This window comes from Schistocerca gregaria, chromosome 4 (assembly GCF_023897955.1).
Source record: "Schistocerca gregaria isolate iqSchGreg1 chromosome 4, iqSchGreg1.2, whole genome shotgun sequence".
Lineage (NCBI taxonomy): Eukaryota > Metazoa > Arthropoda > Insecta > Orthoptera > Acrididae > Schistocerca > Schistocerca gregaria.
In genome coordinates this window covers 300,545,871-300,573,823 of record NC_064923.1, presented here as the reverse complement: position 1 = coordinate 300,573,823, position 27,953 = coordinate 300,545,871, and the positions used below count along the sequence as shown (strand labels likewise).

The 27,953-nt window shown below is 43.6% G+C and overlaps 1 protein-coding gene across 1 annotated transcript in view; it reads right to left on the bottom strand.

Annotated features, from left to right (window-relative positions):
- LOC126365874 (carboxyl-terminal PDZ ligand of neuronal nitric oxide synthase protein) overlaps positions 1-27,953 on the bottom strand; it is an 856,744-nt gene that overhangs the window by 47,790 nt on the left and 781,001 nt on the right. The window contains exons 7-8 of the mRNA XM_050008564.1: positions 17,653-17,867; positions 2,465-2,737 (exon numbers count right to left, since the gene is read on the bottom strand). Coding sequence (XP_049864521.1) covers positions 2,465-2,737; positions 17,653-17,867 — 488 coding nt within the window. The remainder of the gene's footprint in view (positions 1-2,464; positions 2,738-17,652; positions 17,868-27,953) is intronic.

Here is a 27,953-nt window from a genome sequence, read left to right as displayed (position 1 = left end):
CATTCGTGACAGGAAAAGGAGCAAGAAAGGTCCTATGAACATGTGTCCGCAGATGCATCGTTGCCACGGTAGATGGCGCTGACGGATACACGTTCCTCTGACCATGTGCCTTGTGTTCCTTGTGTGTCGCAGGCTGCCTGATTCACGCAGCATGTTGTCAGCAGTAGAATGGAGTGGTATTCATGTCGGGTAGAAGCTGATTTGGCATTTGTGCACAGCCAAGCAGATGGGAACGGTCGATAGTCAGCATGGCCTTCCAAATCTAGCGTACGCGCAGTCCATTGCCTTCCTTCACATTCGTCTGTCTGAAAGGACCTATGATCACACAAATGCCCAAAAAGGACATGAAAAGTTGTGTGTTGTGATTGGTGTCTGTGAGAGTGCTTGCTTTGGCCGTCCCTCGAACGTTTCCATCTACTTGGACGTAGACGAACACCATTGTTCCCTACTTGAACATAGGATCATTCTGCTGCTTATAGTATGCTGCGTCAATCACACAGTGCATCCAGAGTGTTGGAAACCCTACTTCCAAATGTAAGAATTTATCGATTGGGCTACTATTACTATGCTCCAAGGCGACCTTGTACCACTCCCTCAGCATACCTGTCCCAAAAGTAATACCATTTCTGATGTTGTTCTCACTTCCCCCAACCTCCTTGGGTATATCGCTTTGGCAGTGACCTCCTCCCAATCATTCATACCATCTACTTTACACTTCGCCCTCCCCCAGCTCCCCAACCTGTCGCCCCTCCCAAGGTCGTTTACGACTATTGCTGTGCCGACTGTAATGCCTACTAAAAATCCATTGACACCCAGTCGGATCCTCATATCATTGCTCACATCTTGTCCTTCCTCCAGAAAAGCATCTCTGACGCTGTGGCAGCCCATGGACCCTCTAAACCTTTCCAACCCCACCATCCTACCCTTCTTGCACAAGCCATCCTCCTCCGAGAATCCCGCCAACTCTACTTTTCCTACCTCTGCACTTGGGAGCAGGACACACTTCACTGCCACCGGCAATTACAAAGACACATTCGAAAACTTATGCCATAAAGAAACGCTAGGTCTGGTGCCATAAATGCACACAACTCGACATCACCCTCCCTGTCAGATCCTTCAAGTACTGGTAGCCATGCCGCCTCACATTTCGCACTACTCCAAGACAACTGTCCCTTCGCTGACAACCTCAGTAAGGCTAACCACTTTGCTTTCCACATCTCTGAAGTCTTCTCTATACTCAATTATCCTCACTTTGATTACTCCCTCATCCCTGATGTCCTTGACTACACCGATACCACTGTCCCGCCACTTGCTTGTAGCTTCCTGTACTTGAATCAGTTACCACCCTCAGAATTGGACACCCCTATTACAGCACCCGACATGAAACTCATCGTCCACTCCAAATGAAACACCACACCTGGTCACGATTGCATCACCTACTGCCACCTCAAGGAATACCTTCTCTCCTTGCTTGCCACTCTTGCCTTTCTGTACAACACCATTCTCTCCACTGGCTTTTATGCTGACCTGTGGAAGACCTTCCACATCCTGTTATTCCTTATACCCAACAAACAATCTGACACCACCTCCTGTGATTCCATATGCCTCATCTCTGTGTTCAGTATGGTCTTTCAGTTCATCCTCTCCCACTATATCCATCATCACCTAATTGAAAACCACTTCCTCGCTAATACACAGTGTGGTTTCTGGCCCTCCTTCTCCACCGATGGCCAGGTCTTTAACCTTACCTATCTCCTATCCCTCCACGTTAACTCCTGTTACCGAAAAAACTAATCACACATCCAGCAACATACAAGGAACACGGCAGGTGTCAGAGGAACCATCATTCGTCAGCACCATCTGCCGTGGCAACGCTGCATTTGCCGACACATTTTCAGAGGAGCTTTCTTCCTCCACTTCCATTCAGGAATCCGTCCCTACTGTTTATCGGTTTTATTAATACTGACCTTGCATAAAACATGTATTCATCAGTAATAAACAGAAACCTCTTGCCTTTGATCATGATAAAACAACATTCCGTTGAGTGAAAAATAACAACACTAATTACATACATATGTTTGTGTATGTACATCGTTGTTGCATCAAAAGTAAATTGCACTGGTTACATAAAAGTGCAGAAGTTAATTCCTTAACTGATTTTTATTAAATATAAAATTCAATTTACAGTATACTCTGTAAGGCTATAAAATACGCTACGACTATCACTGAATGATGTGCTGTTCTAATTATGTACACAAAAACAAAAAAAGACAAAGGGAAGTGGTCAGTTCCCTTTTTCTCTATTACACATTCTTTTTTGTTTCTTCCTCCACCAACGCTACCAGTACTACCGGTAATCTTAACATTTACTACGTCATTTATGAAGTGTACCGAAACTACCGAACAGCAGTTTTGGTGGAGTGCAGCTCTAGCGAACAGCCGACGCCAGCATGTATGTGCTCACCTGGGCCTCGAGCCGCGCGGCGGTCTCGGCGGCGAGCTGGTCGCGCAGCAGCTGCGCCTGCGCCAGCGCCGCCTGCGTCTGGTGCGCCTGCTGGTCCAGCTGCTCGCGCAGCAGCTGCAGCTCGTGGTGCGCGCTGAGCGGCGTGCCCGCCGCCGTCTCGCGCCCGCTGCTGCCCGCGCGCCCGCCATCGCCGCCCCCGCCGCCGCCGCCGCCGCCGCCGGGAGGCGAGGCGTACAGGTCACCCGCGCCGCCGCTGCCGCTCCCGCTTCCGCTCTGCCAAACCACCGAGCTGTCTTTAGCGACTGCTACCTGCCTTGTCTGCTCTACACCTATACCTATTATATTTTGCAAACTACTGTGAATTGCATGGCAATGTGTACATAGTGTTGATCGCCTGATACTTTCTTTTCTTTTTCTTTCTGGCCCAGTATGGAATATCAGAGCGCCGACTGCTTACATGCCTCTCCCTGTACTGCAATTGGTGTAATCTTCTCTTCGCGGTTCCTACACGCCATTTTTCTGTTCGCAAATCAGATAACATAAAATACAAATGACGAAAAATTGACGACTGGTATCTATTGTGAGTTATCAAAAGCATTCGTGCAATTCATAGCGTTCGCCTACTGATGCTCGAATATTATCAAGTTAAAGAGGTTTCTGGTAATTTGTTTTCATCCTAAGTAAAAAGAGAACTGCATTAAAAAACGCAGGGAGGGCACACAGAAAGACAAGATCTTCAGAATTAGGTATAACCGCTACAAGTGATTCGATATTGAGTCTGTGCTTGTTCTCCTAATGCACAGGGTGCCCAGAAATTTTGGACAGATTTCTAGTGGTTGCTGAGGGCTTGTGGAGGAACTAATTCGTGATAGGAACCTATGTCCGAAAACGTCATCCAACGGCACTACAGGGTGTCGAAGTTGTAACCGCTGGCGCCTGCCGCTAGGCAACCCCTTCTGCAGCAAATGTGACAGTATGCCGACGAACCACTAGCAGAATGTCTCGCAACGTTCTTTCTTATTCGCTGATTGCCACAATCACCGATGGAGAATATGTGTAGGCAGACCTTCTCTCCTAAGAATGCAGAACTGTGTGGCCTCAGTGGATTACTGTTTTGGAGATAGGTTTCCACCTGCTGTTTATTTTCTCCTGGAATCCTTTAAGATACCTAATGTTTTTCGGCGCACAGGAGAAAAATAAACTGTCAGTGTGCAAGGTCACTTTTGCTGCTGAAACGTTGGCCTAGTGGCAGCCATCACAGACCATTACTTCGACGCTCTGGAGTATAGTTGGATGACGATGACTTTCCCAGACACGGTTTCTGTCCTCAATTTGTTTCTCAAGACGCCCTGTACAGCACCTCTAAGTTGCAACAACAATCCTGCAACATCCTGAGTAAGTGATGTTCCGCCATATCTCGAATACGTAGAAATACTTCTCTTTGCTGAAGTGTAAGTATTATGATCAAGGTAAGTGAATAACTTCAGAATTTGAAATTATAATTAATAGTTTCTTCGAAATTAATAAATAGGTCTCTGTATATGGACTGTCACTGAATTTACACAAAACACAACAAAGGGTGTTACAAAAAGGTACGGCAAAACTTTCAGGAAACAATCCTCACACACAAAGAAAGAAAATATGTTATGTGGACATGTGTCCGGAAACGCTTACTTTCCATGTTACAGCTCACACACAAAGAAAGAAAATATGTTATGTGGACATGTGTCCGGAAACGCTTACTTTCCATGTTACAGCTCATTTTATTACTTCTCTTCAAATCATATCAATCATGGAATGGAAACACACAGCAACAGAACGTACCAGCGTGACTTCAAACACTTTGTTACAGGAAATGTTCAAAATGTCCTCCATTAGCGAGAATACATGCATCCACCCTCCGTCGCATGGAATCCTTGATGCGCTGATGCAGCCTTGGAGAATGGCGTATTCTATCATAGCCGTCCACAATACGAGCACGAAGACTCTCTACATTTGGTACCGGGGTTGAGTAGACAAGAGCTTTCAAATGCCCCCATAAATGAAAGTCAAGAGGGTTGAGGTCATGAGAGCGTGGAGGCCATGGAATTGGTCCGCCTCTACCAATCCATCGGTCACCGAATCTGTTGCTGAGAAGCGTACGGACACTTCGACTGAAATGTGCAGGAGCTCCATATTGCATGAACCACATGTTGTGTCGTACTTGTAAAGGCACATGTTCTAGCAGCACAGGTAGAGTATCCCGCATGAAATCATGATAACGTGCTCCATTGAGCTTAGGTGGAAGAACGTGGGGCCCAATCAAGACATCACCAACAATGCCTGCCCAAACGTCCACAGAAAATCTGTGTTGATGACGTGATTGCACAATTGCGTGCGGATTCTCGTCAGCCCACACATGTTGATTGTGAAAATTTACAATTTGATCACGTTGGAGTACATACTGACGAAACTAAAGTGAGCTTTAACATGGTAATTAAGCGTTTCCGGACCCATGTCCACATAACATATTTTCTTTATTTGTTTGTGAGGAATGTTTCCTGAAAGTTTAGCCGTACCTTTTTGTAACACCCTGTATATGCAATTCATTACTCCACATCGCCGACCAAATGTGTGTGAGTTAATCAATACCTAAAACAGATCATTCAAAATTCTTAGCTGTTTATATTCACAAATATCGCACATTACGTATCTGCCTCGGGCATGGATGTGTGTGATGTCCTTAGGTTAAATAGGTTTACTTAGTTCTAAGTTCTAGGCCACTGATGACCTCAGAAGTTAAGTCACATAGTGCTCAGAGCCATTTGAGCCATTTTCGAACATTAAGTATGAAGCTTTTGTTGTAGGAACAGTATCAGACTTTGGAGATGAAAATGAAAAAAAAAAATTAACTTACTTCTTCTACTTTCAGTTACTAATATTTTACGGTATGGTATGTCGGGGTAACTCGTCATTGAGGAGAAATGTTTGTTACACAGAAGAGTGTAATAAAATTAATGTGTGCTGCCCACTGTAGAATCTCTCGTACGCAGTTCTTTAAACAGTTACTCATACTAAAGAATAGCCTCACATTCCATTCACTCCCTTATTAAGTTTGTTGTGAACGGTCAATCATGGTCTTAAAATAACGGTAAAATTGGTAAATATAAAACTAGAACGAACTGAGACATACACTATCCATCACTAGACCTTGAGGCGCCACAGAAAGATGTGATGTAACCAGTAATGTGAAGAATTTGATGGATAATAAAATTAACTTCAAATACGAAGTATTATAATATCTGCTTGACAGTCCATTCCATGACATAGAAAAATTTCTGTATATATAGTAGTACGATTATTCTCCATGTGTATGTGTGTCGTTTATCAAGAGAGGAAAAAGAGATATGAATGATTTGCATCACTGTTGCATATATAAAACACATAATAAATTATATTTAAGCTCAACATGTTGCATATTTTATCTTGAGAAGATGTAGTATAAACTTAAAACTGAATCGTTCCATATCATAGTAGGAAGTGCGAGCTATGATCTGCAGAACAAGTAACTAACTAACTTCGCGAGCGATGTGTAAGGAGATGAAGAAAACCTTTAAATTATTAATATAGATTCCTGAAACTCTGAAAGTAGGCTTTTGTTGGATAATTTGCGGATATCTTCAAGCGTCTATCCATTGAAATTTTGCAACATTTGGGTGACAGTCTCGTGTGAATCAAAGAAATCTGTGCCCATTCGTGTCGCCCATTTTTCGAATACGTTCAGTGTCACCCATTAGTCCTATCAGGTGTGGGTCCCGCACATCTGAGCAATATTCTATATTGCGGTTTCTAAGTAATCTCTTCTGCAGACTGACTGCATTTTCCCGCTAAACTATCAATGTATCGATATCTGCCACCTGCGTTTCCTCCGACCGTTGATCTATTTGATCATTCCGTTTCATCTCCTCACATGTTATCACACCGAGGTATTTGTATGGAATGACTGATTCCAATTGAGACTCGTTTATATTGTAGTCTTACTGTACTCCATGTTTGCATATTATGAAGTGCACAATTTTACTTGTATCTAAATTAAAGTAAGTTTGCAGGTTTTGCACCATTTCGATATCTGATCACGATCTAAGTATATTTTTCAAGATTTTTTTTTCAGAGAGAAAAAAAAAATGGCTTTGAGCACTATGGGACTTGACAGCTGAGGTCATCAGTCCCTTAGAACGTAGAACTATTTAAACCTAAGTAACTTAAGGACATCACACATCCATGCCTGAGGCAGGATTCGAATCTGCGACCGTAGCGGTCGCGCGGTTCCATACTGAAGCCCCTAGAACCGCTCGGCCATAACGGCCAGCTATACGTTTCGGCATTTTGCTAGTTAACCAGGTGTCTTATTATGCTTAACTGTAAGTGTATATCGGTGAATAATTCTGTTTTTGAGGAAAACGTTTTTTAAATATTTGGAATCTCCCCTCTAAAATTCCTCACACGGTGACAGCTTCTGAATTATATGAAAAAAACGTCAATTAGTTACAAACTATGGATTGCACACATTTTATTCAACATGTAAACTTCATTACAGATATTCAGATTTAGGTTATGACGTGTTCGATACGTCTGCCATCCTTGGCAATGACGTGACACAGACGAATAGAGATATTCTGTATGACCCACTAAAATGTCGGAACAGCGATGCTGTCGAAGACCTACTGAATGGCTGTTTTCAACTCAGCAGTGGTTTTGGGTTTATTGCTGTGCATCTTGTCTTTAATAAAGCCCCACAGGAAGGAGTCACATCTGTTCAGAGAATATTGCTTCCAATCGAAGCCCTTAACAGTGGTCTCTGGGTACCCCAAAGAGAGAGTGCCATCTCCTGTAAGCTCCTACAGGACATCAAACACTCTCCTGCATCGATGGGGTAGAGTTCCGCATTGCATGAACCACATCTTGTCGAAATCAGGGTCACTTTGAGTAATAGGAATGAAATCATCTTCCAAAACCTTTACGTACTGTTCAGTAGTCACCGTGACATCAAAGAATATCGCACTGATTATTCCGTGACTGGACATTGTACACCACACAGTCACCACTTGACGGGGAAGAGACTTCTCGATCGCAACATGCGGATTCTCAGTCCCCCAAATGCGCCGGTTTTGCTTATTGACGAACCCATTCAAGTGAAAGTAGTCTTCGTCTCTAAACCAAACCATACTAATTAACATCACGTCCAACGGCCGACAGTGCACTTTGAACGTCGTAACGCAAACCGTTCAGGAGTTATGTCGATTTTATTTCATATAGTTCAATAATTGTCACCCTGTACAAAGGAGTGCGTGAACTACATCATACGGAACAAAGTATGTAAATCTATTTTTATTGGTAAGACATTGTTCACATTGAAATGTACTCTGCTGTTTCATCGTTCAATCAGAGCAGCATAATAAAATGCACATGTTCGGGGAAGGTGGGGTTTTGGGTGGGATAACAGACTACAGAAGATATTAAGATATTCTTTATTTTGAGAAATAACGCCCTGATCTTCAGAGGAAACAGTGAAAATCTACTCAAAGATAGATATAGAGATAAACTTTAAGGGAAAGCTGTTGAAGAAAATTGATCATATTAGCTATGGAGCAGGAATGAATTGAACTTAAAACTTATTTCCCGAACCCTCAATTTTTTTGCACATAAGCTACATTTTCCCACATTCTATTAGTAGTGGAAGGGTAAAATTTTCATGAGTTATTACTTAAGCTGAATTAAGTTATAAGTGAAATTATTATGTACTAAAAATTTGTATTTTAAAAATACACTTACAGTATACATTAAGTTTCTAAAATTAAAAAAAAAATATAATTAAAAATAATATCTCAAAAATAAAAGAAATATATTTTCAAAAATCACTATCTTAATAGAGAACTAGACCTTATGTCCATGTGCAAAAATAAATAGTATAGACTCAAATGTGGTGGTAAATAAGCAGTCTCTTAGAGACGTGTTCTTGTGTTCAACTAGAATGTTAAACGCTCGGTGGTCCTGCCTAGCCTCAAGGGAAACAGCAGGAAGGAGTGAATTCAGGAGTTCCTGGAACGGCATACGTGTAAAGTCTTTGAAATTCTTTGAAGATGTTCATACTGCGATAATGAATACCACATTGCGCATTTCAGTTGAAGAGGAACAGATATCACTAAAAAGGGCACTCACACACGCAGCACAGACAAAGTTAGATAGAAGAAAGGGAGCTGCGAAGAAACCTTGGGTAGCAGATGTACTTAAACTGATCGACGACAGAAGAAAATTTAAAGGTCTTATGGATACAGCAAATTAAGTCATTTAGCAATGAAATAAACAGGAAATGTGGAGAAACTAAGGCAAAATGGCTGCAAGAGAAATGTGAAGACCCCGAAAAAGAAATTGTCGCTTTAAAAAAGATAAAAACAATAGAAGGGCACCCATGACGTACCGCTTGATAATAGAAACAAGGTTTAAGAAAAATCAAGACATGTTCTTAGAATTTGCCGAGGTAGAACAGCGTTTTAAACATAAAACGTTGAAACGTGTTCAAAATTCGCAGTAACATAGGCTTAAGGTACAAAGAAAGAAGTCTAATATATAACACATAGAAAACCCAAGGAAAGACAATAAGAAGGGAAGACGATGGAGGAAGCGCTCGGATACATGGAAGAGGCAATGATGGAAATAAAATAAAGCCTCAGGAGTGAGTTAAAATTCAGAGTGAAACAAAATTATAAGATATGCTGCTGATATTGCTATCCTCAGTGAAAGTGAAGAAGAATTACAGAGTTGTTGAACGAGAATGACTAGTGAGTGCAGAATACTGAGTGAGAGTTAACCAAAGGATCACGAAGTAGAAATGAAACAATTATGCTACCTTGGAATCAAAATAGCACTTGACTGATGACAACAAGGACGACATAGCAAAGAGAACTACACTGACCAAAATAGGTCCACTAGAACCGAACATGGGTCTTAATTTGAGAAAGCAGTTCCTGAGAATGTACGTCTGGAGTACGGTATTTTATAGAGGAGAATCATGAACTGTGACGCAATTGAAAAACAAAAGAAGCGCCGGCCGGAGTGGCCAAGCGGTTCTAGGCGCTACAGTCTGGAACCGCGGGACCGCTACGGTGGCAGGTATGAATCCTGCCTCGGGCATGGATGTGTGTGATGTCCTTAGGTTTAACTAGTTCTAAGTTCTAGGGGACTAATGACCACTGAAGTTAAGTCCTATAGTGCTCAGAGCTACTTGAACCACAAAAGAAGCGAAGGGTTTGAGATGAAGTGCTACCGAGGGATGCTGAAAATTTGTTAAGCTGTTAAGAAATAAGGTTCTACGTAGAATCGGAGAAGTAAATATGTAGAAAACGCTAGCAATAAAAGAAGATAGGACTGTAGGACATTTGTTAAGACGTCAAGGGCTAACTTAAATAGTTCCAGAGTGAGCTACAGAGCGTGAAAACTGTCCCACTACTTCAGTCCGTTGCTAACGGCGCGCTGTAGGTGTACGAGGAAGTTGTACTCTGAAGAAGACCTGCGTTTGGCATCACAAGAGAGAGTTTCGCCACAGCAGCTCATTACATTGCTTGCAGCTGCGTTCCCCAGAGATCGCCTAGCACCGTTGTGCGCTTTGTGCTGGCAGGAAACTGTACGGATGTAATTGGAACCAACACGGAATTTCGTCATCCAGAAGAAGGATGCAACAACCAATCGGTGGCAGTCTTAAGATCACTCCCTGGTGCTATGCATCAACGTCTCCAACAATGGGAAAAAGAGAAGCCAAGGGACGAGAGAGTGAGACGATACGATCCTGCGGTCTGTTGAGTAACGGCCTGGGAATTCCTTTGCAAGATGTGGAACTGAAAGGTGTTCTGTCGAGAGACTATGACAAGTTACATTATGAACAATGGACAGCGCCGATCGACGAAACTATGTGGATCTGACAGAGAAATAAACACGCCTAGAGGCTCGTAGAATACGTACGCTAAGCAATCAGTTGCTGCAGCAGGCCAGGTAGTTCTTGAAACTTCGTGGCAGATTAAAGCTGTGTGTCGCAACGGGACTCGAACGTGGGACCTTTGCGTTTTGCGGGCAAGTGCTTTACCGACTGAGCTATAGAAGCCCTCCTGGAGTGCTAGTACCGCGAGGTATGCGGGAGAACTCCTGTAAAGTCTGGAGAGTACGAAGTGAAGGAGTAGCTCTGTGAGGAGGTGTGGGGGAGGGGGCATGAACGATACTTGGACAGCACAGTCGGTAGAGCACCTGCTCGCGATAAGAAAGGATACCAGGTGCGAGTTCCGATTTTTATCCGCCAGGAAGTTTCAAATCGATGCACATTCTGCTGCATACCGAAAACGCGTACAGTTTAGTTCTTTCTCCTGATACCATTAGAAACGCTGCAGCTGTATCAGTTGAAAAACACACTGAGTGTCAAATTCATATCGGGTATTACGTTATTTAACTGCATAAGGAAATACAGTTGTAATTAACGTCAATTTATATGTGATCTGTGTGACTTCTTCAGAGTAAATGGTCCTTTTGTTAGAGAAAAATCCAGAAACCCAAACCCATCATTGTTTCTTTCCACTCAGAATTTGCATGTCGTTAGCACCACAATGTACTCGTGAATCTTTTGTCTGAATGCATTGCACGTTAGTTTCGAGAAAAGATCAACTTGTTAGTGCCATTCCAAGGCATCTAACGTCCAGTATATAATCAGCAAATAATTGGCCATAGCTTAAATGTACACCTTCTCCTTTTGCTTATGCATTTGTCACGCGGTTTCGTAGGGTCGGCATGGTTAGGGTCCTATGTGGCAAGGTTAATTTAAAGGGTGGCCGGATGCTCTTCCTGTCGCCACCCCGTGCCTCTCAGAGTTGAATCAGTGTACCCCAAATATCTGTATCTAATGTAATCCATGGAATAGTGCGAACGTGTTCAGATATCTGCGAGTCGTGTAACTGAGGCGAGACATGGGGACCAGCCCAGATTTCACCTAGTGGGATGTGGAAAACCGCTGGTCAGCATACCGGTCTTCGTCGGTAATCCACAGGGCGGATTCGATCCGGGGCCAGTGCGCCTAACCGAGTCCAGGAAGCAGCGCATAAGCGCATAGCTTAAATGTACATGTACGCTTATTAATCCATCTACAGAAAGCATAGTTCAATGACGCTTAACTGAATCATCACTTTTCAATGCCCCCTCCCCCCTTCACCCTGGAGCTATGAAAGTCATAATTTTAATACACGAATTTTCTGTGTCTTTCGCGTCTTTCATTATGACATGTCTGAATAAAATCTTCAAGCCGCGTTATTTCGAATGAACTACTCGAGTTTTCGACAGCCACCACCTACATCATCATGAGGAGTTAAGAAACCAATGAGTGCTGGGTCTGGCACGGCGTTGTGCTTATCTACGAGCGATATCAGCGTTTCTAAGTTTCCAGAGAGAATCATGGTGTCGCATGAGTGGGAAGACGGATTTGGACCGTGTAACGTTAGGCGGAACGAACCTTGAAGCTGGTTGTCCCGTGTTTCTGCTTGTGTCTGACAACCCTCCTTGTTTCCGATTGGTGTCTAAAGCCGGGCCCCATGCCTTAATAAATGTGTACCCATGACTGCGGTTAAGATTTTTGCATTTTACTCTAACCAGAATTACCTCCTTTGTAGCTGAGTCCCTGTATGAAATGATATGAAGCAAGAATCTCGTTTTCTCCATCGAAAGAGTCTCGACTCGTGCATCATAACAATGGGCCATCATTATAAACGAGACCAGAATAATATGCATCAGTTTTGATTAACAGGAGGGGTGGACACTTAGTAGTGCAAAGAGGTAGGATTTGGACATCCAGCGGGAGCAAAGACGGATGCCTGATTAAATATAAACGTGGCTTTATGAAAAACACCCTGAAGAAGGTCACTATCAACAGGAACCGAAACGTCGGTAGTTTCACATATTGACAATGCAGTCAACAACACAGAAAAATTTTATTGAACGTATGGTTCATGTTAAGGAGTCAAGAGCGAAAGTTTCAAACATGGCACGTGCCCCTCGCGTTATGTCACCCTATACAACGACGGACCGATGCCCGCTTTCCCGTGCATGTTTCACTGTGGCATTCCGTGGAAAGTTCCAGACGCTGTCGTCGGGATTTATAAGCAAAACACAATGGCAGTTCGGCAGTCAATGCTATTTCCTTCTGATAACGATGGAGGGGACAGCTATCGAAAGCATCTTGTGGTCGTGCGGTAGCGTTCTCGCCTCCCACGCCCGGGTTCCCGCGTTCGATTCCCGGCGGGGTCAGGGATTTTCTCTGCCTCGTGATGGCTGGGTGTTGTGTGATGTCCTTAGGTTAGTTAGGTTTAAGTAGTTCAAGGGAACTGATGACCATAGATGTTAAGTCCCATAGTGCTCAGAGCCTTTAGAACCATTTTTTTGAAACAGCTATCGAAAGCTCGAGTATTGTACCGGCTTCAAAAATCGAGAATATTCTATTCAGCGTCAGTTTGGTTTACCTGGCATCAAACATACACACGTATGTAGGCAGAGGTCCAAAGGAAACCCCTTGTAAGTAGCTGGTGCACTGATAATGAGTTTATGTACTTTTATGAAACTTGTTGCAGTGTAACAACAGCAGCTGAAGGTTCGAGAAACAGTCGCTCACAAATGCAGAGTCACGCGGCGGCGGTAACGTATCTTAAAATGCTCTCGGATTTCCAGCCACGTCAAATGGCTAAAATTCTATGAACTTGCGCCCAAGTGCTCCTTGCCAAATGTAGAATAATTAGGTACTATAGAACATCGCAGGAGGGAGTATGAGAAGTTTCATCGTCCCTTTGTTTTTCTTTTACTTACCTTTAAGCCGTCTGCACAGGGACCGCGCTTTCGAACGACAGTGGTGAACGTGCCAAGTTCAGGGTGCTCCTGAACTCTCAGAAACGATGCGACTTGTTCATATGGTGTGTGTGCCTCAACGTGGTGCATGCGTTCGAAGCGCGCCCCAGTGGCAGTTGTCACCTGTATCTAGCTCTCAAATCACACTGTTTACAAAGTGGACGGCCGCAAACTTCCTACGTTAGTTCTCTTAAAATACAAATTTCCTCCCTGGCTCATATTCTAGTCACGTTGGTTTGTGTGTGGTATACAAAACTATATTTTAAACGTGTTATAAAGCAAAAAGGAAAGTACAAATTCCATTCCGTAACGACATCGGCTTATAGAAGTTCCATTACAAATAGTGCGACGCGTATTTGCAAAGATACAAATTATTTACTTCTTACTTACTTCGTTATTACTTGATCACTGTTCCTAGTCAATAGCAGAATCTGATCATCATCCCAAATACAAAACTAAAAACAAGGAAGTGCATGCTGTCTCGTAAATTAAACCAGTGGAACAAGCTCGCTCCTCGGGAATAGCGCTTTATATTTACGAGGATGCCCAGAAGGTAATGCACTGCGTTCTTTCTCAGCCGAAAACAATGACACAAATGCGAAACGTTACGTATGTATTATTTGAAGTCTCCTAAGTGAGTGTGCCAACTTTCTCTCATATTCATCAGATAGTGTAGCTGCACGACAATTTAGAAATGACGTCTGTAGGTGACGTACGTTACAAGCAACGTGCCGTAATTGAATTCCTCACTGCAGAGAAAGAAACTAAGGCGAATATTCATAAACGCTTGAGCAAAATCTGTGTAACATCTAACGTCGACAGAATTACATCTAGTCGCTGGGCACGGAGGATGAAGTCTTCACGTAATCTCCATCCCGTTCTACGGCCTTCCTCCAGCGCGAAACAAAGGAGTGTATGCCCTGTCGGTACCACTCCTTGTCCTGTTGGTGAAGTCAGTGCTTCATGTGTGAACCACTTCCTTACCGTCCTCAAAATTTCTTCCACGAATGGCATCCTGTAATGACCCAAAGAAGTGGAAGTCCGAGGGCGCTCGGTCAGGGCTGTCAGGTGTGAAGCCGTGGATGGCCTCCCCGACGGCTGCAATTCGTAAAGCTCCAGCGTTTAATTATAACAAACTGTATCAAGATCAGTGCGTTTCTGTTAGGTGGTCTTCAAAGTGCTGTTTGCTTGAAGCAGCATACTTACGGAATACGCGAATTTAACTATCAATACGACGTTTCCTGCCATTTCATTACAACAAATCACTCGAGTAATGACCGGTTTTCGAGAAATCGTCAATTTACTGGTGCTTAGAAATGGCAGATATACTTATAGGCTTCAACAGAATGTCAATATGACCTCTCACGAGACTGCACTAAGATACACTCCTGGAAATTGAAACAAGAACACCGTGAATTCATTGTCCCAGGAAGGGGAAACTTTATTGACACATTCCTGGGGTCAGAAACATCACATGATCACACTAACAGAAACACAGGCACATAGACACAGGCAACAGAGCATGCACAATGTCGGCACTAGTACAGTGTATATCCACCTTTCGCAGCAATGCAGGCTGTCATTCTCCCATGGAGACGATCGTAGAGATGCTGGATGTAGTCCTGTGGAACGGCTTGCCATGCCATTTCCACCTGGCGCCTCAGTTGGACCAGCGTTCGTGCTGGACGTGCAGACCGCGTGAGACGACGCTTCATCCAGTCCCAAACATGCTCAATGGGGGACAGATCCGGAGATCTTGCTGGCCAGGGTAGTTGACTTACACCTTCTAGAGCACGTTGGGTGGCATGGGATACATGCGGACGTGCATTGTCCTGTTGGAACAGCAAGTTCCCTTGGCGGTCTAGGAATGGCAGAACGATGGGTTCGACGACGGTTTGGATGTACCGTGCGCTATTCAGTGTCCCCTCGACGATCACCAGAGGTGTACGGCCAGTGTAGGAGATCGCTCCCCACACCATGATGCCGAGTGTTGGCCCTGTGTGCCTCGGTCGTATGCAGTCCTGATTGTGGCGCTCACCTGCACGGCGCCAAACACGCATACGACCATCATTGGCACCAAGGCAGAAGCGACTCTCATCGCTGAAGACGACACGTCTCTATTCGTCCCTCCATTCACGCCTGTCGCGACACCACTGCAGGCGGGCTGCACGATGTTGGGGCGTGAGCGGAAGACGGCCTAACGGTGTGCGGGACCGTAGCCCAGCTTCATGGAGACGGTTGCGAATGGTCCTCGCCGATACCCCAGGATCAACAGTGTCCCTAATTTGCTGGGAAGTGGCGGTGCGGTCCCCTACGGCACTGCGTAGGATCCTACGGTCTTGGCGTGCATCCGTGCGTCGCTGCGGTCCGGTCCCAGATCGACGGGCACGTGCACCTTCCGCCGACCACTGGCGACAACATCGATGTACTGTGGAGACCGCACGCCCTACGTGTTGAACAATTCGGCGGTACGTCCACCCGGCCTCCCGCATGCCCACTATACGCCCTCGCTCAAAGTCCGTCAACTGCACATACGGTTCACGTCCACGCTGTCGCGGCATGCTACCAGTGTTAAAGACTGCGATGGAGCTCCGTATGCCACGGCAAACTGGCTGACACTGACGGCGGCGGTGCACAAATGCTGCGCAGCTATCGCCATTCGACGGCCAACACCGCGGTTCCTGGTGTGTCCGCTGTGTCGTGCGTGTGATCATTGCTTGTACAGCCCTCTCGCAGTGTCCGGAGCAAGTATGGTGGGTCTGACACACCGGTGTCAATGTGTTCTTTTTTCCATTTCCAGGTGTGTAGATGGCGTGCACGTGAAGTAGGTGGCCTTCTTCCATCTCGACTGCGTTCAGACGCACGCTCAGAACATATGACATGCTACGTATTGCTCTGCACGTTCGTAAAGACTCCACAACGTGCTTCTTCCACGCTATGACGTCAGAAACTCTGCAGGCTCAACATTCGAATGCAAAGTGCGTGTGCCGACGGCTTCAATCCCATCTAGCACAGCGGCCGCACCGGCAGGCATTGAAAATTTTATTTTATTCAACTTTGCAGCCAGATGCCTGTTCTGACGCCGAAGTCTTTAGTAACTTAAGGAAAGGAGGTAGTATGCGCCACTTGTTTGTGAACCGCGTAAACTTTGCTACCCTAAAAATTTATGAGGTTGCAGACAAAGTAATACACCACACGCTTTTTTCTTCAACAATTTTTTATTAAACAATTGAGAATTACACACCCGAGAGAATGAAATTTTATCTACACACCCTATTTTACCATCCAGTTCTATGGCCTTCCTCCAACGCGAAACAAAGGTCTGTAAGCCTTTATCCTGATGGCGGAGCCAGAGCTTCACTTTGTGAATCACCTCTTCGTCCTCAAAATGTTTTTCGCGAATGGCATCTTTTAATGGCCAAAACAAGTGGAAGTCTGAGGGAGCCATGTCAGGTGTGTCAGGAGTGAGAACCGTGGATTGTCTCCCCGACCGATGCACATCGCGGAGCTCCGCCGAACCGCCTTCTGATGACCTCACCCTCTGTGCCCAGTGACTACTTGTGCTTCTGTCGACAGCAGATGCTCCATAGACGTTGTACAAGCGTTAATGAACATTCCCGATGGTTTCTTTCTCTGCGGTGAGAAAGTCAATGACGGTACGTTGCTTGTAACGTATATAACCTACGGAAGCCATTTTAAACTCCTGCAGCTACGCTATCTGCCGGAAGTGACGGGAACTTGGCTGGCTCGTTCAGGATATTTTAAGTAATACACAGATAACGTTTCGCATTCGTAGCGCTGTTTTCGGCTGAGAAAATAAGAGTGGTGCATTACTTTCTGGACAACCCTCGTACTTTACCTGAGCGTGCTCTAGAAAATGGTCAACCAAGCAAATCTGAGGACACCTCTAACGTGACTCGCAGCAACAGTTTATGGGGCAGTGTGTTGAAGAAGTCATTCAAATCAGAGTCATCGACAACACTCTATTTAGAGACGGTGGCCTACGGCTCGGATGTCGTGGGATCTTGCGACCCCAAGGCGGAAGCGGGCGCATCGAACGCAAAGTCAACGTATGCTCCTATGTGGCGTACAGCATATGAGAGCGTACCAGTAGCTCATCCGTAGTCATTCCACTTGACAACGGCCGAGAAATACATGTTCGTGGCATTTTAACCATATGACGCGACTGGAGGCCCAAGAATTTTCCTTCTTTCTTACTTTTTATTTTCCTTATGCAGCGGGTATCGTACATGAGCGACACGACGCCCAAGGCGAACACGTACCTGTGGCGACGTTCTCCGGGGGTTGGACGGGGGCGGAGGCAGGATGTCGAGTCGCAGCGGCCTGGGTGCGGCTCCACTTCCACCTCCACCGCCCCCACCGCCGCCCGATGCCGAGGTCGGCACCGTGGCGTGCACCGGCTCAGACTGTATCGACGCCTCGTCCTCGGCCACAGTGCCTGCCAGCGTGTCGCAGCTGATGGGATCCGACAGCGTGTCTGCAACACAAAACCACATTAATTACAGTTGTCCTGGTATGGGCTCTTCAATTCAGCTGCTACTACAGGAGGCCTGACGTTTCTTGAAAAGCGTATGTATGGATTTCCAGTCTTATTGTTAATGAACACACAGTACAAAAAAGAAACCTTGTTATCCCTACGATACATCAGACTAATACCGTGTAACACCGCTTTTGGCTTCGAAAATGACCTCAGTTCGGTGAGGAAGAGAGCCTCACAGTCTCATATTCCCTAAAGGAGCTAGTTGGCGATTACATCTGTGAGAACGTTGATTTCTACGTTTCACCCGCTGTCTCAGTCTCAGACATTTACACTGAAGCCCAAAGATACTGGTGTAGGCAAGCGTATTCAAATACAGAGATATGTAAACAGGAAGAATATAGTGCTGCGGTCGACAGTGCCTATGTAAGACAACAAGTGTTGGCGCAGTTGTTAGATCGGTTACCGCCGCTACAATGGCAGGTTACTAAGACTTAAGTGAGATTGGGCGTTGTGTTGTAGTCGGTGCTCGAGCCGAGGGACATAGCGTCTCCGAGGTAGCAATGAAGTGGGGTTTTTCCCGTACGACCATTTCACTAGTGTACCGTGAATCTCAGGAATCCGGTAAAACATCAAAACTCCGGCATCGCTGGGGCCGGAAAAGTCTCTAAGCTGGTCGTGGGTTGTGTTCCAAAAATTAACAGCATAAAGACAGACGTTATGAGACTTTTTGCAGGACCTGATCTTCATTTTGCAGGACAATGCTCAAGCACGTTCAGTGCAAGCTCCTACTAATTTGTTTGACTGATGGGACTGCTAAGTCCTAAACCACCTACTGCACTCCCTTAACATAAGCCCTCGCGAGTTCAACTCGATTTCTAAACTGAAGGTCACACTTCACGGCATTCACTTCAGAACTGCTATAAATTCGTCTGGCAATAGACCGCGCCGCTCGAACTGTCAACACAAATGGCACTGCTAAGAGTATCATACGACTTCCACATCCTTGGCAATGGGTTATACACAATGCTAGTGACTACTTTGAAGGTCAGTAAAACTTTGAAACACATTTCTATTTTGTACGAGCTGTAAATAAATAGTTCCCACTACTAGAGGTCCACGCCTGGTATTTACGTAAAAGTGCATTTAAAATGCCACTTACACATAATATAAATTCTAAATTACTATGAGACAAACATGGCCTATCTTTATTTACGAAGCGAAAGAAACTAGGAACAACATTCTTACTGGCTATCAACATCTGTTTCACGACTGGCCTTCTCCCGGTATCCAAGTGATCACCTTGTACCAGAGACAGACCTAAAGATTGTGTAATGCAACAGTGAAATCGGTTTGATATAAAATGAATTCTAAGGAAAGGAAAAGAAAGCGACACGCCACGAAGGAATTATCACAACTAAGTCGGAAATCAGTAGATGTTTAGATGTCACCTACGTATATACACAAACAAATGATTAAAAATTTCTTAAAAATGGAATGACTTGTTCAAGTGAAAGAGCTTCAGAGACTAAGCATGTCAATAACGCCTTGGTTCATCTGTGGCCCTTATTCGAGCAGTTATTAGGGTTGACACTGATTGAGACGATTGTTGGTTGTCCTCATGAGGGTTGTAGTGCCAATTTCAGCCAAATAAGTGGTTTAGATCGAAAAAGTCCCGAGTTAGTTGGCAGTCACTGCCCATGATGCTCCTAACGTTCTCAACTGGTGAGAGATCCGGCGACCTTGCTGGTCAATGTAGGGTTTGGCAAGCAGTAGAAATTTTCATTGCATGTGGGCGGGTATTTCGTTTCTTCAACGTAAGCCCAGGAAGTGTTGTTATGAATGGTAACATCGTCGACGTACCACTGCGCTGTAAGGGTGCCGCGGATGAATACCAAAGGAGTCGTGCTGTGGAATACAGAGGCGCCCCAGGCCATCACTCCTTGTTTTCGGGCCGTCTGGCGGACGACAGTCAGATCGGTATCCCACTGCTGGGCGGCGCGTTTTCAGATGCGTCTTCGTTGGGGCTCAGTCGAAAGCGGGACTCATCACCGAAGACATTTCTACTCCTTCAACAGCATTCCTGGCCGCGGGCAGTCGTGGGATATCAACCTACTGTCGCCGCCATACAGCCGAGCAACCAGTAGTGATGGTCTGGGGTACTATTTGTTTTCGTAGCAGGACCTCTTTGTTTGGCACCAGCGGCACCCTTGCAGCAAAGCGGTACGCGCCATTTTGTTACCCTTCATTGCAAACCATCCTGGTCTTACATTTCAGCAAGATAATGCCAGTCCGTGCACGACGGGAGTTTCTACTGCTTGTCTTCGTGCTTTTCAAACCCTGCCTTGATCAACAAGGTTACCGGATCTGACGCTAATTTTTGTTCGATTCATAGTTTAAGATTTATAAATACAGCTGACGGTGACGTCCGTATCAAATAAAGCTATGATAACAGCAGTCATTTCATGGTGTGTCGAAAGATGGATGTTTGGAGGAAATAGTTCCTGGTCCTTCAGGGCCGCTGTTCCTCCCACGGAAGACAACCACCGCTGGTTTCTGAATATCTTCTCCGATGTATTTCAACGCTGAGGTGACGATGCCAATTACACAGAGGTAGCAGCCGGGACAGGGAATGTAGTTTACTGCAGCTGCAGCAGGGATTTGAGCAGAAACAATTCGTATCGAAAGGCGAGACAGGCAGCCAACCAGGCGGGGGCAGAGCAGGGCAGTGCGGAGCAGTAATTTAGGCGCATTGGGAGACCGTTATAAATACTGGGATGGCCATCGCCATGGACGCGAGACGCAGCTAACTGCCGTAAATCACCGCTCACGGCGTGTTCGGGGACGCGGAAAATCTACGCACCGGCATATTTCACGCTGTTTTAACAGCCGTAGGCAGCCACCGGTCTGAGCAATGGAAGAATAAGTTTCCCGTGGTAACCTCAGTGCCAAAGAGCAACTATTTTCCCGATATTTGCGCAAGACAATATCTCCGAAATTATCTCAATTTTAATGCTGCACTCACAGTGGGCTTCCAGCTGCGAGTGGTGCTCAATAACTTATGCAACACTTTTTTTTTTCTCAGGATTCCAACACATCACATTATTCCCCACTCTTCTGGCTACAAAGCCCTATTTTTCACCATAATCTCTGTTCAATGCGACGGCCTTGCGCCTCTTTACTGGGAGGGCCTGTATGCCCGCATGGTACCACCCCACTAGTCGACGTCGGAGAACACGTCTTGCTGCATCAGTAACCTCCCCATCGTCCACGTACTGTCTCCCGCGGAGTGCATCCTTCATTGCGCCAAACACGTGGAAGTAGAAAGGTCCGAATCGGGCTGTATGGTGGGTGAGGATGTAAGGTCTCTGGTGGATACCTTTCATGTTAATTTTTTAAAACTGTTGTCATTTACGGCATACATTCCACTTCTAAATTTACTGTGGTGTTTCTCACTAACTGGGAGAAGACTGAGCAGTGGAACGTGTTACTTTTACACATAATAAAGAACGATCTGTCACACTACTACACTTTAAAACACAGTTTATATGTAATTCATGTCACACAGTCTCATACGGAACCTGCATCCGCTTTCTTTTATATACTCTATATGATACGATACTGTCATCCCCCTTGCCTCCTGTGTGAGAGGATGAATGAGCAAATGTATTTCTAGTTGCATGCTTTATGGTAGCAGACAAGCCTGTCTGCTAGAGAACAGTAGGACCAACGTCGGAACAGGTAGCTACGCTTTCTAAAAGCAGAGAGGTTTCTATTCTTAGTATGGTCCTGTCCGTCCCTTGTCATGTTGATATGGGAAGCTGCCTCTCTGGTCACTTCCGTTTGTATCCGTTAAGCACCCTCGGTAGGGACCCAGGGCAGTCTGTCCGTGGTGAGCGTCTGAAGTGGTAAGATCTCCGGCTAAGCGCGTCTCTGCTAAGTCCGTAGAACAATGGAGTTCTTAAGTTCAGCCTAACTGAAAATTTAATCACCTTTATTTCTTGTTTAGATCTAAAATATCTAATGTTATCTTAAATTGCAACGCAGCGTAATTCGAGTGTGAAGTTCACAATAGCTTGCAGTAGTTGCTTTGTCACTACTTTGTGAGTAAAGTGGAACCACATGTGTATGATCCGTAACTCTAAGTTCATGAATCTTAAATGCGAATGTGCGTGAGATTATAACGTCTCGTCTTGACAATATTTTTCAATATAGCAGCTTTTCTCTATGTTCAACACACGTGGGGTGTACTTTGTGAGACCAGTACCACGTGCTTATACAATTGTTTGACCCATCAGGTTAATACTAAGACGATAGTAACCAGTTCGAGGTTTTTCTTTTGTAATTTGTATTTCGATGTAATTTATTTTAATTATCAAAATTATTGTGGAGTTACACTCTTTTTGTAAACCAAGTTGACCACGTGAAGCATGTGGTGTAATCATCAAAGAAGCCCTCAGCTATTCTTTTCGGGAAGATGTCACACAGAGTTAGTACGAATTTAGTATACCTGTGTGTGGTAATTTCATGACGGACAGGATTGCGCAACGAACGTAACTTCTTTGGGTGAAAATTGAATCGGTTGGTTGTGGTTAATTTCCTCTTGCATACGTTTCAATGTTCTTCATGTGTTATTTTATGAATGCAGTGTTGTATGCAGTCTTTCAATCTTGGCTCTATATTTCTTGTGTTCTGGAGGATCACAAACTCACATTTTCACAATCCTACATAAGACATCAGTTTAGTTATGAATCAAGTTTCATATGCTGAAATTTTAACGGAACAATGATCATCAATGTTAAAATAAATGTCCAAAAATAAATTGATTTATTTCTTTTTATTTAAATTTTATATATATATATATATATATATATATATATATATATATATATATATATATATATATAATCACCCCACACGTCTTGCTGCTTCATCAGTAACCTCCCCATATATATATATATATCACCGATTGTCATAAGATGACTATTAAAAGATTATAATTAATGTTAGTCTGCTAGGGAATTTGGTAAGCTGGACTGGATACCTGGTGCAACAGTTGCTCAGTAATGCAAGGTTAACTTCCCCAGATAGCTCACGGCTTTTAACCCGCTTTTATTGTCTTGAATATCAGCACAGCTTTAAGAACAAATTAATGCATCAACATCACAAGGACAACAGTCCAATGAAGTTTTGAGAGCCCTCTCTGGTGCGCAGACCAACGGAGATGTCCAGGTCAGCAGTGAGGCGTCTGACTATCACCCGTCGATCACCTCGAATGAGATTGTCAGCACACTCCAACATTCCATTGCAGGAATCACAGTTACGAGCGGCCGGTAGGCACGCGGGAGATCGTACATGTCTGCATGACCTTTTGGCGATGATAACAGACGTCTAGCTCAACGCCAGAGTTCGCTTTTGTTTACTCCCAGGTCTCAGTAGACATTCTGCAAGCACTTAAGGCCCGACCCCGGTGGCCGAGTGGTCCCTTTATTTAGTTTCTTCCTTTCCTTCCTTCTTTCCACAGGAAGACATATTTATGTTATTTGTGTGTAAAATCAAGCAGCACAAGCCTACTTTAATTCATTACCTTCCTGAAGAAGAGATTTTTACTGATCAGCAATAATGAGTTTGCTTCTTTCCCTTTTCCCACACACGGAGAAAGAAAGTTATAGATGCATTTACGTTTCCATAACAATTATGTTAATGCCTTCTCAATAGAATTTACATTTATTTTTATTCAGGCCATGTCTCAAACAAAGGCAGCAGAAGGGGCATACTTACTTTGTCGTTCAGATGAAGCACGAGCTCACATCATCAAGTTACATTCTCTCTTTAAAGGCGGAGAAGCCGGGTCGAGAGGGCAAAAATTGGCGAGCGTAAAGGACGGGTTGAAGGGGAGGAAGGAGAACCGATTTTTATTTTTATTTTAATAAATAAATGCAAAAAATTTAAAAAATAAAAAAGAAAAATTTTAAAAAAGAAAAAAAGCAAAAATTAAGAATGAAAAATAAAAAAGTGGCTAGGAAAAAAGAAAAAAGATAAGGAAAAAAATTGTCAGGGCGACAGAATGTCAATTCTCAGGGCCCGGGTTAGATTCCCGGCTGGGTCGGAGATTTTCTTCGCTCAGGGACTGTGTTATTCTTCCAGTCTGAGACGGCTGAAGTTCCATTATCAAATGCAGCAACAGTTTTCTTCATCAGTTCCCCTTTATTCATTTTATGCAGTGCACCAAATTTTACTCCAATGGACACTACCACCCTTTTTCTCTTTGCTGTCAGTTTACAGAAGCAACAAACCGGATAATGCAATACTGTACAAGCCATGTTTAGCGGTTATCTGAATTTAAAACGTGTTGACTATCGTCGTTAACTGTACCCGCTATTCAGTTCTCTCAAATAATGTAGAGCTACTCTATTTTTATAAAGAAAAAATATAATAAAATAAAAAGACAATGATACGTGTGAACCGAAGATCCAGATTAATGAGGGACGGATAAACGGGATATATTGTATCTTCCTCCTGTATGTCATTCACATTAAGTATTATACGTAGAGATGGTAAAGACAGGCTGTTCGACAGTCTGTGAAATCAATAGTTTCCTTTGTCCGCTCTTCACATTCATTATCTAAAGCGCGAATGACAACCACGTTTGTTAACTACATAATCACAGATATATTGGGCACTAAGTTTATGGCACTATAATGCACTATAATGACAGTACTAATTACACATTATTTACTTTGATTGACTAAAATTTCTGCCTGTTTCTTCGGTATCATGCGAATCTTTGTGTGACTCATGAGCACCCTCTCTTGAATGCTGGTATGCTACTGCTATTTGTTTAACCAAGCGTTCTACACAGTGAGAAGAACGAAACTTTGAAAATTTTGTGCATTAGTTACGTATATAACATATTTAGTTATAAATCAATTTATCATGAGTATTATGTTAAGCTGTATTTGGGAATTAATCAAGGTACGACCTTGCTGTGCTGGTAAAGCGAACGGCTGAAAGCCAGGGGAAACTACAGCCGTAATTTTTCCCGAGGGCATGCAGCCTTACTGTAGGGTTAATGACGATGGCGTCCTCTTGGGTAGAATATTGCCGAGGTACAATAGTCCCCCATTCGGATCTCCGGGCTGAGACTACTCAGGAGAACGTTGTTACCAAGAGAAAGAAAAATGGCGTTCTACGGAATTGAGCGTTGAATGTAAGGTCTCAAACATCGGCAGGTAGGTTAGAATATTTAAAAAGGGGAACAGAATGGACAGTGTCTTGAAAGGAGGATATAAGATGAACATCATAAAAGCAAAACGAGGATAATGGACTGTAGTCGAATTAAGTCGGGTGGTGCTGCGGGAATCAGATTAGGAAATGAGACGCGTAAATTAGTAAATGAGTTTTGCTATTTGGGGAGCAAAATAACTGATGATAGTTGAAGTAAAGAGGATATAAAATGTTGACTAGCAATGGCAAGGAAAGCGTTTCCGAAGAAGAGAAATTTGTTAACGTCGGGTATAGATTTAAGTGTCAGGAAGTTGTTTCTGAAAATATTTGTATGGAGTGTAACCATGTATGGAAGTGAAACATGGACGATAAATAGTTTGGACAAGAAGAGAATAGAAGCTTTCGAAATGTGGTGCTACAGAAGAATGCTGAAGCTTAGATGGGTAGACCACATAACCAATGAGGAGGTACTGAATAGGATTGGGGAGAAGAGGAGTTTGCGGCACAACTTGACTAGAATAGGGGATCGGTTTGTAGGGCATATTCTGAGGCATCAACGGATCACCAATTTACTATTGGAGGGCAGTTTGGAGGGTAAAAATCGTAGAGGGCGACAAAGAGATGAACACGCCAAACAGATTCAGAAGGATGTAGGTTGCAGTAGGTACTGGGAAATGAAGAACCTTGCACAGGATAGAGTAGCATGGAGAGATGCATCAAATCAGGCTCATGACTAAGGACACAACAACAACAACGAAGAAAGCGCGTCGGCCGCAGTGGCCATGCGGTTCTAGGCGCTTCAGTCTGGCACCGCGCGACCGCCACGGTCGCAGGTTCGAATCCTGCCTCGGGCATGGATTTGTGTGATGTCCTTAGGTTAGTTAAGTTTAATTAGTTCTAAGTTCTAGGGGACTGATGACCACAGATGTTAAGTCCCATAGTGCTCAGAACCATTTGAACCATTTGAAGAAAGCGCCATAAAATAGATTTATTGAGATGGAAATAGACCAACAGCGTCGAATATGGAGAAATCGCCCCGAAGAGTACCGAGACGCCACGTACTCGTGTGAGACAGCGATATCAGCAACTGGCAGAATTTGACTGGAGCCTCATTGTGAGTCTCCATTTGGCCTGCTGGTGACCGTTCATATGTTGCTAAGGTTGTTTCGAGTGCCGTGCACAAATTTCGCTGGAAATGTCTTATGCGTTCTCCATTAAGTCCCAATTTTTACCCATGCGATTTCCATATTTTTGAAGCCCTGAAGAAAAACATTCTTGGTCATCGATTTGCTTCGGACAAAGAGGTGCTCTCCTGGATACAATGATGGTTACGTTGGCAACCGCAAACATTTTACAATGAAGCACTGACCGTCTTATCTCACAGTGGGATAAATGTATTAACAATTATGGCTATTACTTTTCAAACAATAAACAATTTACTTACTTTATTTCCCTGTGTCTCTGTTTCATTTGACTGCCCCCCGTAGTCCACTTATCTGTATTGACGAGTGAGTTTGCAATTATCAAAACATGTGACATAAATGGCCGTATCTTTTGACTATTCTGACAGATAGCTATTTTTTTTGACATCCAAGGAATCTCAGATCCTAGTATCTTCACCTTTTCTAAGAGAAAGTGGATTTAACTCAGCAACAGACAGACAGACGAATAGATGGACAACAAATGGTAAAGTAACATTTTTATGTGATATAATTGCAATTTAACAGTTATCGTTTTTTACCTATACTATTACTGTGAGATCTTACTTCTTGGTCAATTTCATGATTTTAGGTCAGCGATAAGCATCCTACAGATTTTGATCAGTGAGTGTGAGATGAAGGATCATATGTTTTGATATCTTTGACTCAAAAGCGTAAATTTTTTTTGTGCCGCCAAGGGACCGTAGATGCTAGTGTTTAACCTAAATTGCAACTTGATACGTCTACCCGTTCCCGAGAAAAAGGGGTATTGACAAACGGACGGGCAAACTAATAACGAAGTGGTCTTATAAATGTTCCGTTTTTACTTACTGAGGTACGGAACCCTAAAAAATTTAGAAATTTGTGCATAAATAAGAGTAGTCCCTATATACAAGTTTTATAAAAATTATAGCTATATAGGCTTATACAAATGTAAATATTTGTGCACAGATAACAGAACAGACAGTTCTTATTTATATGTGTAAATTCTGGTTGGGTAAATGGTTATGAAACCAAAAACCATCAAATAAAATTAAAAAAACTTGTAGGAAAGTGATCGTACATTTACACAGGGCTTTTTACGATAGCTGAAAATAATACCACACCTGTAATAATATTTCATTAAATGACATCAATAGGAAAATTTGATGTTAATTGGGGATGATAGTTAATTACATCGAATTTTCTTTCGGCATCAATGCCAACGATATCACTGTAAGCAGACAGAGCACACTTTAAGTACCAGTATTATGTGTGACGTAAACAAAAAAAAAATATGAATGACGTTTTAATCTGTGGTTAGCTTATTTCAGTCACCTCGATTGCAGTTTCCTGAGAAAATAGCAAAATTTTAAATTCTGCTGGCATACACAAAAATTTTATGCAGTGGTCATGTATGTACTTCAACAACATATGCACTACATTTTTGCAGGTTTACTCAAACCAGCGTCCTGCTCTGTGCACATCGCAGTTAGTGTTAGAATGAGTCTGTAGATTGCAATACGATACTCTACGGAAGTCTGTGACGATGACGAGAAAATGTTGTTCGATTCCACTTTTAGAAATGTATAGGTATAGTGCGTCATTTTTATAAATTTTCGAACATTTTTTAGATGTTTGTATGTGCCTAGACACGAAAATTTTATCTTTAAAATGAGAA